Source organism: Fringilla coelebs (assembly GCF_963513975.1).
Source record: "Fringilla coelebs genome assembly, chromosome: 28".
NCBI classification, from domain to species: Eukaryota; Metazoa; Chordata; class Aves; order Passeriformes; family Fringillidae; genus Fringilla; species Fringilla coelebs.
In genome coordinates, this window is record NC_140054.1 from 6,733,511 (window position 1) to 6,750,885 (window position 17,375).

Consider the following 17,375-nt stretch of genomic DNA (forward strand, 5'->3'; position numbering starts at 1 on the left):
AGCTCACGCTGCCATTTGAGTGAGCAGCCCCACACCACTGACGCTGTGGAGGCACCACTTGGCTGACAAAGGTCTTTGGGTCTCACAACGCAACAAACAGCAGCAGGGGCAAACTGGAGCTTCTGCATAGGGGCTTTAATTATCTTTCATTAAAAATAAGAGTACTGACATGGTGTAGATTCAACAGAGTCAAGCTCCATTTAGTAGCGCATGCAATTACAGGCACGTTCTCTGACACAAGATCCTGTCTGCTCCGAGAGCCTCCCATTTTACAAGCCTGAGTTGTGCTCCATCCTTCCATCTGCAGTTTCACTGCAGCCTCTCACATGCACACACACATACACACACCCCCCTCCCCATTTTCTCTTAGATAGGAAGGCAGTGGGACCAGGGATATGAAATTAGCATCAGATTTCTTTAGGAAAACATTTTAGCATTACCCAGGGAAGGCAGATGGGGGAGAAATAGGAACACGAGAGTAGAAAGGGAGCTAAATAAAGAGCAGTAGCGACTCCTGAGGGCAACGCGCAGGCTCGCCATGGTACTCACTCAGGCTGCCCAGCTGTCGAATGACATTTGCCAGGGTGATGTTGGTCACGCATTCCAGCTCGCTCGGAACGCTAGGCAACGTCTGACGGCACAGGTGCCTTGGCTCAATGTTCCTCGTTACTAACGGCATGGTGGACCTGCTTCAGGCACTGTTCTGAAAGATGAAAAACAACCCAAAAAAGAAACAGGAAAGGATTACTCAACCGCAAATTCCAGGCACACCAGAGCCATGGTGTTCGTTTTTCCTGCTCTCAAACGGTTTTACTTATAAGCCTTCTTCCCCCAGCTCCCCACCCTGAGAAAACTGGTTCATCAGAAATAAAGATCCTCCTGTTCTCTGACTTGCAGTGGCAGCAGAGCCCCACCAGCCCAGGTAGAGAGGCAGAGATGGAGCACTCCCCATCTTCGCCCACGCTGCCAGCGCTGCCGCAGCGCTGCTCCCTTCCCACCCAGCCGGAGCCCGGACAGGGCTCCTGCCTCCCGCGCTCGCACAGCGCCAGGCACGCCTCTCACGAGCTCCTCTTCAGAAACATTCCCAACTTGCAATCAATAGTTGCTTAAACCGTGGAGATGAAGACAGGAGATGTTATTGCACAAAAAAAGAAAGGACAAAACAGGCTTCTCCCAGCACGCCAAAGCACACGTGGTGCCTCCCTCCTGGAGCAGCACGCGGGGCTCTCCTGGAACAACAGGAAGCGCTTGCAGCTGACCAGGAAACTTTCTGGTGACTGTTCCTTATCCTGCAGGCTGCACCCCTCTTCCCTTGGGAAATCCCCCGGGGATGAGGTTTACACTGGACCATTGTTTTCATGCTAGAGGAGTTTAAGGTTGAGGGAGCTCTAATCAGGATGCAGGATTGGAGTGTGCTCAGAGGCAAGTCAGGATTGATTGTACAACAGGCAGGACAAACTTCCAGTTCTTTAAAAAACTAATAAAATAAAAAACCTAGAGAAACCCTAAGTGTCTGGAAGTCATGCTTTGGACTTGTTTTTATGTGCAGGTCAGTGTCTTGAACTAACAAAAATCTCCTCTGCTAACAGGCCCAAACATTTAAGCCTCAAACAGCTCCCCCCCCAGTCATGCAGCTCCAGGAGGGAGAAGGAAACCTGTGTGACTAGCTCACTAGAAGGAGCATCATACATGCCTGAAATCTTTAGGACTAAGTGAAAGCAAATACATCCCAAGTTCTTGATTAATTTAGAAGGGGAAAGAATCACTTTTCTAGGTCAGCTGAGGAACAACCCAAGAGAAGCAGGCAGCTCCCATGTGATAGGCATGCGGATCTGCTCGGGCTGGGTGTAAAAATAAAACAGGAAGCTAACAGCTTGGGGAACATGGCTTCCTGTCACCACCAGCAAAAACCCAAGAACCATAAAAAATCAGCTGTTTGCTCTTGACTTTGAGCCACCCTTTGATAGTCTCTGTGGCAGCTGGCAGCTTATCTTTGAGGTCCAGGAGTCCTTCCTGGATGCTTTTCTATCAGGGTGTTAAGAGGAAGAAGTGGGCATTATCCCTCCTAATTACCTCAGAAGCCAGATTTTGAATTGCTAAATTTGACCCATTAAGGCAGAGGAGTTCAAGAGCCGCAGCACCGGGCGCTGGGATATCTCCCAGACAAGCAGATGTAGGTTGCTACCATTTTGCAACGCCTCTACACGAGGGATTTCACAGCATCTCAGAATGCCAGGATGGTTTGGGTTGGAAGGGACCTTAAAGCTCATCCTGTTCCAACCTCCTGCCATGAGACCAGGCTGCACAGAAAGGGTCCCCAAAACCAAACGCCTTACGGAACACGGGAGCCAGATCTGCATCCAAATAAATAAAAACAAGACCCTCTGAGGATCGAGTCTGTGTTGTTTTTCCCTGTGTCCACTGCAGCCATCAGTAATTGCTGGGATGTTTAAAGAACAGGGTGAACTAAGGAAGGGCTCTGACCTTCCCTTCCCAACACCCTGTGTTTTATCGATTCCAGCCCAAGCTCTACAATCTTTTGTCAGCTTTAGTGCTTCATGCCAGACAAACTTTCCCAGCTCCCCCCAGACTGCAGTCTGCACCAACAAGCAGCTCTCATAAACAAGGCAGCATTTGCAGGCTGCCTGCATCCAGCTTCTCCCCTGTGCTTCCCCAGGGCTTGGCCAGGGAGCACATACGGTGGGATCTGCAGAGCTGGACTGGACAGCCTGGCTGGAAACCTTCCAAGGTGGAGGACAGACAGAAGGAAAACAGCAACAGGAAAAATAAGCCTGGAAGTGGGGGATGAGATGTGAGCATTCTGTGTAAAAGGAGACAAAAAAATCCCCCAAGATGATTGGTAGCATGGTTGGATAAATGCAGGTAACACTGATCTTTGCAAAGATGGGGAAGACAGGGCAGAAAATGGGAGCACTGCCTCGAATACCAACAAAAAAAGGCTCCAAATATGCTGCCTGTTTACAGACACCCCAAAAGTGTTTGCCTTTCAAAGCATGTTTTGAAAGTAAAAGCAAGGAGTAGTGGTGAGAACTGCTTTTCTTAAAAGAAAAACTAAGGTAGAGCACATGTACAGCACAGATTTGCACTGGCGCAAGACAGCAGAGATAATGGCTAAGAAAAAGGCTCCCTTTATAGCCCAGCTCATCCTGCCAGCCACCCCCACCCTCCCAGCCACACTCCACTGCAGAAGGAGTTTTGCCCTCATGATCACAGCAGCAGTGCTTCCCGAGGCCATGGGGACAGCTCTGCTGCCCCCAAGCCCAGCCAGGATCCAGCAAACTCAGGGATTAAATTAACCCTGGGGAGCATCAGAGATGATCAAGGCAGGAAGGGCTGGACAGGCTGTGGACAACCACCCTGCTCTCCCAGCAGCTTTTGGGTAAGAGGCATTTTAAAGCAAAAATTCCTCTCTTCCAAGCAGATGGATGAGGAACTTCAAGATTTTACGAAGGAAATCTGGGACCTGCAAAAAGAGCGGGTGATGCCCCTACAAGAAGACTGTAAGACCTTGCTTTTTCCTAGAGTGTTTGGAGGGTAGGATAGAGATAACAGCTAATGGGCTCCTGTAAAACCTTCATGCCTCGTGAGTAGGTGGGACAAAGATTAATAGTGTGGATTGGAAAATAAGTGGTGTATTTCAAAAGCAGGAGTTGGGTAGGGCAGAAAACCAGGTGTGGAGAAGGGGCAAAGTATGAGAGCAAAGGGGGAATGGGGAAGAGGAAGCAAAACACTGGAGGCAGCACAAGGCATGAGCTGCGGGCAGGGAGGAGACACAGTAAATAAAAGAATGGACAGAGCTAAAAAAGCTTTCTGGGAGGCTCATGCTGTTATTCTTTAAGAGAGTCATTAAGGAGGCGAGTGACAGCGCAGTGCCAAGCACGGGCCATCCAGAACCGCTTCACTTTCCGTGCTCAGGGCATGACAGCACAGCAGAATTCCACCCTGGCTGGCCAGCCTGGTCATCAAGCATTAGTCACTGTCACACAATGACCACAGACCATATATTATAACTAAATCCTACCATTCAGATGCAACTTAAATGAATTGCCAGGCCAAAAATCCTTATCTTTGGGGCAAAGATAAGCATTTCTATTTGCTTATGAATGCTGGAGATTAGGTTTCTTTCGGGAGTGTAGAGTTTTGGGGTGCAGACACTGTTTTTAAAGAAGCTGCAAGAATGACACGGGCGCAGAGGAGCTGCCCTGATCCCAGTGTAACAGGAGAGGAGATCAACTATGTTAGAAGTAAAAGGAAACTGCCTCTAGAAACAGAAAACTCTGCAACAGATTTCTAATGAATATGGAAAACAAAGAAAGGCATCAAATTGAAACACAGTGAGAAGAAAGAAGTTCAATGATCTCTGCTGGCTGGAAGAGTCCTAAGGAAAATCCACAAACCCTGCTACATCAATGCACATTCAGAAGACTCATCCTCCCAACCACTGTGCTTCACACCTTCTTAAAAACAAGGAAACAAATTATTTTCCTCTCTCACTTGAACCAGACCCTTCCTACCTGCTCCCAAACACTTCCTCTGAAGCCTCCAAGTCATGACTTGAATCACAGAAGGCTCCAAGAGCCTTGATGATGTTGTGAGGGCAGTGACTAAAAGCCAAACCATCTGAAAGGCCCAGCTTTGCCCCGCAGCTCCTTTCCCCTTGCTGCCCCACCTACAGCTGGGCATTGCCAGGATGCCTCATAATTTCCCCTCTCCCAAAATGCTTGTGCAGGCTCTGCCGAGCCCTGGCCTGCTCCAGCCCAGAAAAAAGTTTGCTGAGCACGAAAAAGCCCTGGAAGCTGAATTCCCTGCTCCTACATTCCTACTGATCTTCCAGCCTCAACTGGCCCCTTGTTTCCAGGATTCACTGGGTTTTTGCTCCCCATCATCCTTCCCAACAACTCCTGTCCTTTCTCACTGCACACATTGTGGTCTTGGACGCCTCATGCTTTTCCAAGAAAACGGGATCCTTGAGCAGAGCTTCTTCCCGTGGCTGCTGATCTGACACCCTGCTCCTGCCACAATAAGCTCTCACCTTGAACGTCCTGCTCACCAGCTTTTAAGAGGATTCTGACTTTGGCAATTAGTTCTGTAAATACTCTTGGGCGCTGGGGAGCAAGCGTGGCCCAACACAGGCTCGAAAAGGGGGGAAAACGTGTGACTTGCAATTCTTGCCTTTCAGAATCCAGCACTTTAAGCAAAGCTGAGGTAAATCCAAGATAAGCGTGCTGCTCCAAGATTTCTTATCAGCAAGCCATCGACTGCTCTCCCTGTGAGCTCTGCTGCAGCAGATCACTCAGGAATCCCAGTTCTGGATTAGAATCAAGTACAATTGGTTTGTTTCAAACAAGAACTGCCAGTCCATAAACCCCTCGCACAAAGCTGTGTCTTATTGACTATTTTTAATAAATAGGGCTAGCACAGTAAAATTGAACAATTGCTAGGAACAATAAAGGAGACAGACTTTGATTACAACTATTGAGAAGCAATACAGGGATGTTTTAGCATTGAGTATTTGCTTTCCAGGGAGAGTTCTGTCAACTGAAAACAGCAACCCGGAGCAAACACTCCTTAAAAAGTGTTTTGGAGCAGAGCAGAAAACAGCACTGCACAGCAAGAGAGGAACCAGACCTGTTTTTTGGGGTTTTTTTTGTAGAGCAGGCAGATAGCACAGTCACTGTGGTGGTGCAGAGAAGAAGGCAGGCAGGACTCCAAGGCGAGCCCTGCGGATGCAATGCACACAAAGAGCTGTAAATAACAGGTGAGGCGGAGGGAGAGATCTGGCAAGGTTCTCCTCACTGGTATTTGACCAGTTAGCATAGCGTTACTGGGAGTCACCTGGGTAATTCCCCGCTCAATGTGACACACAACCTCTTAGATCAGGGACCATCTGCAAATAAATCTGGACCCCAGCAGTGAGATCATCTGTCATAGTGTCTGGTGTAGCACAAAGCACCTAAGGAGGGCAGAGCACTTTTTTTGGGGAAGGGAATTTAGGCTTGATTTCCAAGTACGTCAGGGTGACCAAACACCCTGCCCTCGGCAGGGCTTACAGAATCCTCTGCCTGGACACAAACAGGCAGCACAGTCAAGGAGACCAAGCCTTCAGCTGAGCGCTTTGGAGAGCCGCCTCCAGGAGTGCCCATCGGGGGACTGGGCACACCAGCAGGTCTGGGAATGAGGGGGAAAGGAGATAATCAGATCTGAAATTCCCATCAGTATGAAATAAGACTTAACTCAGTAGCTTGCCAACGCAGACCGACTGTTCTTTCTAATGTCTGTGACAACTCTGCTTCAAATTTCAAGCTTCTCTCAGCAGTAACTACTCCCCCATGTAGCTGTAATGGCCAGAAAGAGACCGGCTTTTATGTAACCCCAAAAGACTTGCAGAAAGGGAAGCAGCAGCCACACACACACACACAGGGAGAACTGAGGGGGGAAAAAAAATCAGCAGAAGGCTCTGCTGAGTGCTCAGGGCTATATCCAAGCTCACAATGCAGCCACAGAGAAGTGGGATGCGGCAATCAGAAATGCTCCAGTTCCACGCTCCGAGAGAGACCCAGCAATCAGTGCTGCATCCGAGCAATAGGGAGCGAAATTATAGAGCAAACTGCCATGTGATGCCACAAACTACTCCATCCCGCCAGCTGTAACAAGTATTCATTCCCAAAAATGCATCACAGGCTCATCTGTCATTACCAGCCCAGCCTGCCAGCAGCTGAGCAGGAGTCAGCAGTGAAGGGCAGCTGCAGGGCTGCTTCCTTTCACAGTGGTCTATTCTCCCAAAAAACCACGGGGGAGAAGGACGGGTAAAACCCCCCTGGGCGCAGCAGAAAACATTGCCCACCATCTCTCAGCAGCCGGTGGGATGGGAAGCACACGCTGTGTTTTCACCCACCCTCACACAAAAGCTCTCCTGAAGCAGTATCTATTGAAAATCCAGGACCTTTGGGATAACACAGTTAGCTGATCACAAAAATCCACATCCACGAGCCCTCTGTGTACTAATAACGCACTTCAATCACCAAGTGGGGAACTCTGCAGGCCCGAGCTGCTGGTGTTATGAAAGAGATGTTTGGGCAATAACGTGGGGCAGAAGCAGTGCTGCCCTTTTCCACAGCCACGCTCCCACAGCGGGAACATCAGCCCTGATCCCGCAGCATAGCCAGGATTGTACAGCGTGCAGTCCTTGACACAACGAACATCCAGCCCGCTCCAATCCCAGAGTAAAAATAAACCTTTTTTTTTCCTCCCCTGCCTTCCTCCCCCCCCCCTCCAGTCTGCTGGCTCTGAAAAATGCAAAAGAGGCTCAGAAAGCCATTTTCTGCGGGTTTTTTTGTCTGGCTCATGCATTATCATCATCATTTACTGCCCTCAAGGGGATTGCACAGGTGTGACTGAAAATTTGGCTCTTCCTTTTAAACTTTTTGTTATCAGCTTTGCTGAAGATGATCTTGCTGGAATAAATACCAGGCTGCTCTCCTGGAGAGGGACTCGCTCAGAGCTGTTGTCAGAAATCTGTCTGGGGGTGGAAGGATGGGGGTGTCACTAATGGGGAACATAGAGATCCTCCTGGCTTCTGCTGGAGTGCTAACAGAGCCAGCAGTTTGACCTGGACTTTTATTTTTTTAATTCCTAAGAAACAAACCATTGCACTAATTAATGTTTCCATTCATTTAGCTGAAAAACAAGTTAAACAAAGAGGGTCACCTGGTGTTCCTATCAATACCTGACTAGGATACAGGCAGAACAAATGCATTTAAATAAAACTCTAGAAGAGACGTGACAAGAGAAAGGCAGTTTAGCTCAATTAAAGAGAGCTGTCACAGGGATTTGATTCTCAGAATATAGAACTATTGATTAAACAGGAATTAAAGCTCCAGAACAGAAAGGTTTCAAGGTCTTTGCTGTGAGGGTATACATCAGGAGAGAGAGGCAGGACTCCTTCAGCGCCACAAGAGCTCTGGCTTTGTTGCTTCCTAGGAAACAGGAGCAGCAAAGGGAGCAGAATGCTCTCTACTAAACCTGTGAATAATTTGGGCAAGGATACAAGGTCAGTGACAACACAGAGCGGCATCACAAGTGTCAATCAACAGGTAGCTTTGGTGTACTTGGGTATTGAAAGCACACAATAGGCTCTAAAACATTTCAGGAGTATGCAGGGAGAGGCCTGGGCAGGTTTCAGTCCTAGAATCCCACAATCCTAGAATGGTACGGGTTGGAAAGGGCCTTTAAGCTCACCTTGTTCCATCCCCTGCTATGGGCAGGGGCACCTCCCACTGTCCCAGGGTGCTCCCAGCCCCAGTGTCCAGCCTGGCTTTGGACACTGCCAGGGATCCAGGGGCAGCCACAGCTTCTCTGGGCACCCTGTGCCAAAGCCTGCCCACCCTGACAGGGAAGGATTCCTTCTCAATTTCCCACCTAACCCTGCCCTCTGGCAGTGGGAAGCCATTCCCCCTTGCCCAAAGTCCCCCTTCAGCTCTCTTGGAGCCCCTTTAGACACTGGAATGGGCTTTAAGGTCTCCCTGGGGCCTTCTCCAGGCTGGAGATTCCCAGCTGTCCCAGCCTGTCCCCAGGGCAGAGGGGCTCCAGCCCCCGGAGTATCTCTGGACTCGCTCCAACGGGTCCATGTCCTTCCTGTGCTGAGCGCCCCAGAGCTGGAGGCAGCACTGGAGGTCACCAGGGTGCAACAGAGGGGCAGAATTTTCCAAGCCTCGCCGTCAGTAACAGTGCTGAACTCACTTCAAAGGGTCTGGAAGAAGAGACACCATGCAGGTGGGAAGGCAAGCAGTGCCCCTGGCCAGAGCTGGCCGTGGAGGTCCAGCAGGAGCCCCTGGCTGCAGGGATGCCTGCGCAGAGCCCCAGCCCCGCTGCCAGAACCACAGGGCTGCTGCCTGCCTCCCGCATCCCGGCCTGAACTGCGCTAATGAGCACAGCTCTGCTCTCTCCCTTCCCAGCAGCCTCCCCAGGCACAGGAAAGGCTTGTGTCTGCCGCACTAACAAAGCCCAGCTCACAATACAGCCGCGCATTCTCATTCCTGGGCAGCGCTCGGTAATTAATATGGAAAGAGAGGGTGTGCTTTTCTCCCCCTAAATGACTTATTCGTTAAGTTCGAGCATATTTTAACCTTCCTTTTCAGCAGATAAACTCTGTCTCATTTGCAGCTAAGCTCAGCCTTCCCTTCTTTGCCACACACTAAACTATTTTGATTAATGAAAGAGTAGGAACAAACCAGTTCCAAGTGTTTTCTATAGAGCTCAACTGCTCTTTCAGTTTCAACTCACGCCTAGATAATTATATCACAGCTCTGAGTGCCCCCACCCTTCTGCTGCACTTGGGGAATACTGGAAAGATAAGTCTTTTCTTAATTATTAAATGTAAATAGCTCATTAAATATAATCCAATTACTTTAATTGTAAGAAAAAGGAAGTAATTACAATATGTACATGTATTCTTGCCTGAACAGTTTTAATATCTTAAATGAATCTTTGCAGCATTAATATTTTAAGTCAACCTTTGACATGAGGGGAGAGAAAGAAAAAAGGACATTGACTCCCTCATATTTTCCAGAAGGGTTGTATCTGCTGGGATTTTGGTCACAAAACAACAAGAGAACAGCCTTGAGCATCTGAGTCAAAATGGTTTATAAACAGCATCTTAATAAAGTCAAAATAATACACAGGCTTTCCATTGTGGAGGGAAAAATAAATATATAAACACAATGCCAGGTGAAGAGCCTGAACGCGCTTTGGGGATCTTAGGAGCCCAGCAAGATGGGCACTACTGTGAACATGGCAGAACAGGCAAGATCCCACCTCACCAGCCCCAAAAGCCATCGCGTACCTGGGATTTTCCAGGCAGTTTTTCCCCACATCTAAGGCTTATCCTGTTCAAGGGTGGGGAGAGGAATCAGGGCTGGGGGAGAAAAGGCCTGCTCCACATCTGGGATTACCCTGCTCTTCCAGGGCAGTGTCCAGTGAGGTGATCCCACAGAAATGCTGAATGCAGTGCTTGTGTGTGCACAAGCCATCTGTGCGAGGCACAGGCACGGCCCAGGATCCCAGGCTGCCGTTTGGGATTTGCAAGCAGAGCTGCAGGAAGCTGCGAGGAGCAGTCCTCTGGTTTTGCTCAACAGCATGACAATCCCTGGACTCACTTTCTCCATCCCTGCAGCCAGCGGGACTGAACAACCTTCCAGCAGACTCCAGCAAGGCCCCACTGTTTCGATCAGCCCCCCTGGTCTGACAGAGAGGGGTCAGGTTTCAGCTTGGCTGTGGTGACAGATGCCTGTGAAATCTCCTTGGGACAGGCAGAAAAATATTCAGTTTAAACTGTAGTTGTTTCCATTTTGCATGTTCTGAGCCCAGCAGTGATCTCACCTTACGTAATCTCCAGTGCAAACTCCAGGCTCTGGACCATCCAAACCTATTCAAGGGTGTTTGAAACCATAAAATCACAGAATGGTTTGGGTTGGAAAGGGTCTTAAAGCTCATCTCGTTCCACCCCCTGCAAGGACACCTTCCACTAGACCAGGCTGCTCCAAGCCCTGTCCAGCCTGCCCTTGAGCACTTCCACACATGGGGGCTTGCTCTGGGCAGCCTGTGCCAAGCATCACCACCCTCACAGGGTAGGATTTCTTACCAAAATCTAACCTAAACCTGCTCTTTCAGTTTGAAGTCATTCCCCCTTGTACCATCCTCCTGGCCCTTGTCCCCAGTCCCTCTCCAGCTCTCCTGGAGTCCCTTTAGGCACTGGAAGGGGCTGGCTCTAAGGTCTCCCTGGGAGCATTCTCTTCTCCAGGTGAGCACCCCCAGCTCTTTCAGCCTGGCTCCAGAGCATCTCCATGGCCTCCTCTGGACTCTCTCTGGAAGCTCCACATCCTTCTTGTGTGGGGGGCCCAGAGCTGGATGCAATACACCAGATACTGGAGTACAGGGGAATCATCACTTTATTGAAGTGATCTTTTTGGGAAAAGAGAGATTAGACTGTATCAGGGATGCTAAGGATGCAGGCCTTTCTAGCCAAGCTTACCACAAGGTCTATAATAAGCTGCTTTATGGAAACCTCTCATGTGAAGCCAGCCCCTAGATGTAACCTCCTTGATACAATATTGAATTCTCAATAGCAACCAAAAGGCTATTTTGTATAAGTTAATTACAGCCGTTTTTAATTTAGCTTGCAGAAGGGAAGCGGCCAGTGATTTCATGCTGCCCTAGACAGAAGGTAAAGGTTTTCCACAAGCTGTGTTTATAGCTCTGTGCTTTCCTCCAGCAAAGCACCGGCTCCGCAGCTGCTGGTATTGAAAGAACAGGATCTGGGTGTGTGCATGGTTCTCTCTCGCCTGGTTGGGTTTTTTTGCAGCTGCAAGGCCAAACCCATACGAGTGCGTGTGTGCTTTTTCTTATGGTGACAAAGGCAGGGTGCCTGAAAGGGAACTCGCTTCCGCTCTGGCAAGCACTCAACCATTTGCTGGGCTAAGGGGTGGTCGGGGAACTTTCACCCATCCATTCAGCCAAGGCCGCTATTCCCCCTCCCTCCCAATTAAATCCCATTTTTTGCACTCCATGCATGAACTGCAGCCACACCAATACATCAGATATTGTGGCTGATAGCCTCCTCTGAATGCCACTTAAAGCCCTCCAGTGCGGAGCGCTCTGAAAGCAAAGCATCGTTCATTCTTTGAGCGACAGAAAGAGACTTTTGCTATAGAGAGACCTGAAGTAAGACTCTAAGTAGTAGGAAAAGGGCATCCAGAGAAAGAGGAAATGAGAAATTAAAACCACATTCAATCTTATTAGTGGTAATACAATAGGTCAACAAGAGGACTTTGCACAACTCCACAGCATGGGAACAATTTATGCAGAACTTGGAGCAGTGACACCAGCAAGTTTGGAGTTTACCAAAAGCAGCAAATTTTGTCAACACGATTTAAAGTGCCCAGCTGAGAGGGGAGAGGGTTGGAGGGGGACAGTGCCTCCATTCCTTGCAGGGGAGCGCACTTAGGAAATGAAAATGTGAGGAATACTCCCGCTCCTCTTTCTCCATCTGAAACATTTTCTCTCTCAAGGGATTTCCAGCATCTTACGAGCACAGCCTCTTTGAAGTGCTGCAAAGTGGCATTGCTCATCATTTCAGTAATGATAGTAAATAAGCTCCAGTATTTTGTTGATCCTTTTCCTTTTGCTTTACAAACAAAAGGTCAGAGTCATTAGCCCAGTTTGATGAGCGGGGAGGAATGGAGGCTTGGAAGAGGCAGGTTGCTCTGGAACATCACTGGGAACACCAGTGAATAACGAAGACAAGTCACAGGACTTTGGAACAGCCACGCTGGATCATCCAGCCTCCAGATACCCCATGTACTCTCTCCATCATGGCCAGGCAGCAGATGCAGCAAGAAAAGAGCATGGGGACAAGGCCAGCACAGAGTTAGAGTTCTCCCTGCTTTTCCAAGCTGCAGCACCCCACTGAACCTTAAAACCATGTGGAAACAAACACTGTCATTTAACTGTCCTTCACGGATTTCACTTCCCTAAACTGTCTGATCAGTTCCTTAACTGATGTATCCATGAGATCATGGGGCAGCAAATCCCATATTTATTATGTTAGGACAGTTCCTTTTATGCCCTCCACTTCACAATTAGGGGATTTCAATCTCAAATCTATGTGTGGCTTTGCTTCACAAAGGGGCTGGTCAAATAAATTTGTCACCATTCACATAAAACAAGTCCCTTCTGTGTAGAGGGTTTGCAGGCTGCATCTTCAAGGCCAGGTTGGAGCAACCTGGCCTGTGGAAGCTGTCCCTGCCCATGGCACAGGAATGAGATGAGCTTTAAGGTCCCTTCCAACCCAGATTGTTCTGGGTTCTATGATCAAACAAAAGAGAAGCGCTCAGTTCTTAGGGAGCAGTTTCAGTATGAAGCCAAGGAATAACTCGTGGTTTAGGTTTGATTTACAGCAGCAGTGAGAACAAACCATGTTTAGCGGCTGGCTCTGTGTCTGAGCCATTCTGGACTGTGCACTGCTTCCAACAGCAATGCAGGAGAACCCAAACCTCACAAACAAGTCACCAGTGACCTGGGAACAGCTCACCTGAAGCAGTGACACAGCAACAGCCTCCCAGGCAGAATTTCCAGCCCTCAAGAACCAATGCCAACTGCTGCTGCCTCACAGGCATCTCCTGCCTTCCTCTCTCAGCATCACAGCGTCCCTTAAAGCACCACTTCTCCCCAAAAAGAGTCTGGGGTACTGCAGGGGACGAGGGGCTGACAGAGAAGGCACTGAGGGAACAGAGCAGGTCACCACTGACCCATCTGTAAGAGATCCATCGAGCTTCCTGGTGCTTTGAATTCCTTCATCAAGCCCCTGGCAGAAGCATACTTGAGATATCTGAGCTCCAGCATTTCTCCAGCAGCAACTTAACACCAGAGAGCTTTCCTGCAATTTCAGGAATTAGGGTAGGATCTAGATGAACTATTTCCCAGGCCCATTGCTGTGGGGAAAGAGCTGGGATGGAGAATGTGATTAACAGCTCACGCTGCTTGCTCAAGAAAATAATGTGGAAGTTCACATTTAAGTTCTTCTGGGAAGGGACCTCCCCTCCTACTGCCTCCCAGGCAGGGAAAAAAATATCCTGCAAACCTTCAGATGGAAAAAGAAATGTCATATAAATGAGAACTAGGCCTGAATCTGATCACCTTCTACCAAGCACTCCCTCCACAGTGAAGCCTGATCTGCCTCCCATCCTCAAAAAAGAACCAACATGTCTTTTTATTACACAGAGTTGCAAAAATACAAAAGGAAGTAAATGTCACCAGGGTGGTTCTGTTCTGAGCAGTCATTTGCTTATTACCCAGAAGCCATTGCTACATGCCTTTTTTAATCCCGTGTTTATAAATACCTAAAGTATTTAAATAAATGTTAATCTGCGGTAACTAAGGCCCTGATCTCACAAATATTTATCCTTGCACAGTGAGAATAAACACTCAAATACACAAATTTCTTACTACAGATCCCATTTCAGCCAGAGTGCTGTTGAAAACAGTAACACACCAGAAGACAGGCTGGGAAAATAGCTGCATTTTGCCTTCCTGGGTTTTCACAGTGTGTCACTTTTGGGTTGTTTCCTGTGCATTTGTTGTAGAAACGGCACAAAGGAGCGAGGGCAGAGCTGAGCCACCGGACAGGGCCGGTTGTGGCTGTTGGAACCCTCAGAAGGAGCTCTTGGCAGTGTTTTTTCCTGGTGTCCCATTCTGCATGAGGACAGCAGGAACTTTATCCACAGCACATGCAAACACAATCGCTATTCAATCCCTTTCCTGGTTTGTGACTGACTCATGAGCAACGTATTTTGCTCAGCTGAATGACCAAGGGCTCAGTATTATCATCAAACCAAACAGAGGCAAACCCAAAACCTTGCATCTAAAGTTATTAAACATTTTGAGTCCAGAAAACCCACTGAGAGAAAATATCTAGAAGGATTAAAGCCAAATCTTAACACTTGCTGAAATCTTCTTTATTGCAATCTGTCAAAGAAAACCTGAATTTTTGAAAAACAATAATCCTACCAACCTTTGTTCTTCTATCATCACAAAAATATAAAAAAATAAACCCAGGAAAGGGATTTGTTGCTGTAACTTTATGCACATAAGGCAATCACTGAAGTTTTAACCCCTCCACCCACACACCGTGATTATCTAACATTGGTGAATGAAATCAACTTTTCCTAGACCAGCCCTGAAGAATGAGATATATTCAAAGCACGCTGAGAAACTGGGTGGGGACTGATCAGAAGGGTTGTATTCCTTGTCATGAATCACTGTCTGCAAATACCTTCTGAGTTGTAACTCACAAAAATATACCATTTCTGTGTGGTGTGTCACATTAGTCATAGGGAAACCAATTTTATACTGGCACGAGCCATCAGAAAGGTTTTATTTCTTTAAATTAATGGAATCTGGGACATTTACTTTTTGATCTCATTACCAGACAAGACAAAAAAAATATCACAGTTCTTTTTAAAACCAGTGGAAAATAGATACTTTAGGGAAAAGTTTACACTGAGTTCATCCCGAGAAGTTTATCCTCTTACGAGTCTCACTTAGAAGGCACAGCAAGGCTTCACCTCATGTCAGGTGGGCTACAAGGGAGCGGCTGTACCCACTCCTCCAGGCTTTAAATGGTGCAGAAATCAAGGCTTGGGAAGGTAAATCCCAGAAACTCTGGTCCCACCATCACCAACACACCCAGGGATAATAACAGTGACAGCTGCAGCCTGAGCCAAGATCAGTGTCAGGCAGCTCTTGCAAGCTCAGGTCACGCTCTGTCACTCAAACTTCACGTTTTGAAGCACGTTCCTTAAAAAGAAATAAACCCCCCGAAGTGCCCAGAGCTCTGCCCCAGTGCTGGGATAACGCTCCTGCTTGGCTCTGGACACCAGGGGCATTCAAAGTCACTCTTGGACACACTGGCTGTGCTCTCGTGGGGAGATTGTGGCTCTGGTTTGTTTTTAACTCAGTCTGGGATTCAACCACGAGCTGGTTTCTATGGCAAAACCCACTCAAGGTCAGGAAGGGACAAATCAGAACGAAAAGTGTCGCAACGCAGCGTTCCGAATTCCTGCAGCATAAATTCCTGTTTAGCAGCCACTGATTCTGCAGATGCAGAAAATGGGTGGAAAACACAACTCCTGCCCTTCCTCATGTGACTGAGTGTGCAAGACTCGGTACTTCCCATAAAGAGGGACTTCCCAGGCCTGTGGAAGGGTCCCTGCCCATGGCAGGGGTGGAATCAGAGTCTTTAAGGTCCCTTCCAATCCAAACCCTTCCATGATTCTATAAAAGCAACATTACTGCACCAGTTTTGTCTCAGGGAAGCACATCCGTACCCCTCAGCTGGCTTCCAACATCTTTTAATTTCAACTTCTCCCTCTCACGACTCTTCAGGAAGGACACAAAAGTGTGAGGGTTACAGAGGGCTCCATCAATTATGACTCTGCCTGCAGCTGATGTATTTAACAGAAGTTTTTTTTAATCATTATTAATAGAATTTCATGTCCACAAACATCTGCAGTGCTGAAAGATTTAAGACTTTCCGTGCTTCCTAGTGCTGAACTCCCAGCATCAGCACATCCCTCAGCCCCACCAGTGCTCTGACCTATGGAGAGGTGCCCAATTCTGTTGTTGCTTCTAAAGAAAGCAAAACTGCAAGGCCAAATGTGAAACTCTGACAGGGAAATAAAAAATCCTACCACAGGAAGGTCCTTGAAGTCAAGTGACAGCTAACAGGGAGAAGCTGCAACCCTCACCTTTCTCCAGACTACCCGTATCCCAAAGTAACCCCAACGGTAACCTAAATGCTGGTGAGGTACAACCACAAGGACATTCCCTAGTAACTTATTTCTTCTCTAGAAGAAATACGGTCTGAGGCCACCAGGAGGTCAGTGCACTAACCCAAACTATCCAACCATACCCCAAGCCTTTTTTCAGGGGACGAAAAGCCCCAACTATTTCCCTAAGCACATTACAGCACCCACAGGGGGTCACATCAAGTAGCTGTAGATTTCATATGCTGTGGATGGTTCACAGACAAGGGGTAACACACATACCTAAAAGCGTCCCCAGACAGATGGAGGGGTGCACCCAGGAGCGGGGCTGGAACACAGGCAGGACAGAGAGGCTCCCCTCAATGAGGGCACCCAGCTCCCACCAGACAGGCTCTGGACACGGGCACAGACAGCTTTTCACAAGTCCCAATGTCACACTCAGCCAGCAAATGTCTGCAAAGGGAGGGACCCCTCTGCTCCTCCCGATGCTCCCCCTGGAAGGGACCCTGCCCCAGCGTTCCCCGCTAGGCCAGACCTGCGGGACAAGCCCAGGGCAGCGGACACCGGCCGGGCCTCGGGAGAGCCCCGCAGGCGGCATCTCCTTCACCCAGCACGGGGCTCGGAGCTCCGCGGGCAGCCCGCCCCTACGCCCGATTCCCCCAGGCCAGCCCGGCCCGGCTGCACACCCCGCACCGAGCCGCGGCCCCCAGGAGGGGCTGCGGCAGTGCCAGGCCGGGGACGGAGCCCCCGCCCGGGACGGAGCCCCCGAAACCCCCGCCCGGGACCGGGCAGCGGCGGCTCACTATGTGGCAGGAAACACCACCCGCTTTAACCAAATTATCCACTATTTGGCAAGGGCCTTGCGGCCCACTCCAGCGCCTCTGCCTCTCTCTCCCGGGAAGAGACGGCCCGGGGGGGCTGGGGAGGCCCGCTCACCCCTGTGGCACTCACCCTGTCCGCGGCTGTCCCCTCCGCGCCCCCGGTCTCACTACCACCAGGGCGGGCCGGCCCGCCCGTCCGCCATTCCACGGCTCC

The 17,375-nt window shown here is 49.1% G+C and overlaps 1 protein-coding gene across 6 annotated transcripts in view; it reads right to left on the reverse strand.

The window, feature by feature from the left end:
• The window catches only part of WASF2 (WASP family member 2), a 31,985-nt gene extending 14,610 nt beyond the window's left edge, over window positions 1-17,375 (reverse strand). For 2 of the 6 annotated variants that reach the window (XM_084222850.1, XM_084222845.1), the window contains exons 1-2: window positions 17,292-17,375; window positions 550-703 (exon numbers count right to left, since the gene is read on the reverse strand). In XM_084222850.1, coding sequence (XP_084078976.1) covers window positions 550-679 — 130 coding nt within the window. In that variant the 5' untranslated portion in view covers window positions 680-703; window positions 17,292-17,375. Of the gene's footprint in view, window positions 1-549; window positions 970-1,041; window positions 1,088-17,291 lie in introns of those variants that run through there. The other 4 variants (XM_084222849.1, XM_084222848.1, XM_084222847.1 and 1 more) reach the window with 4 other exon arrangements.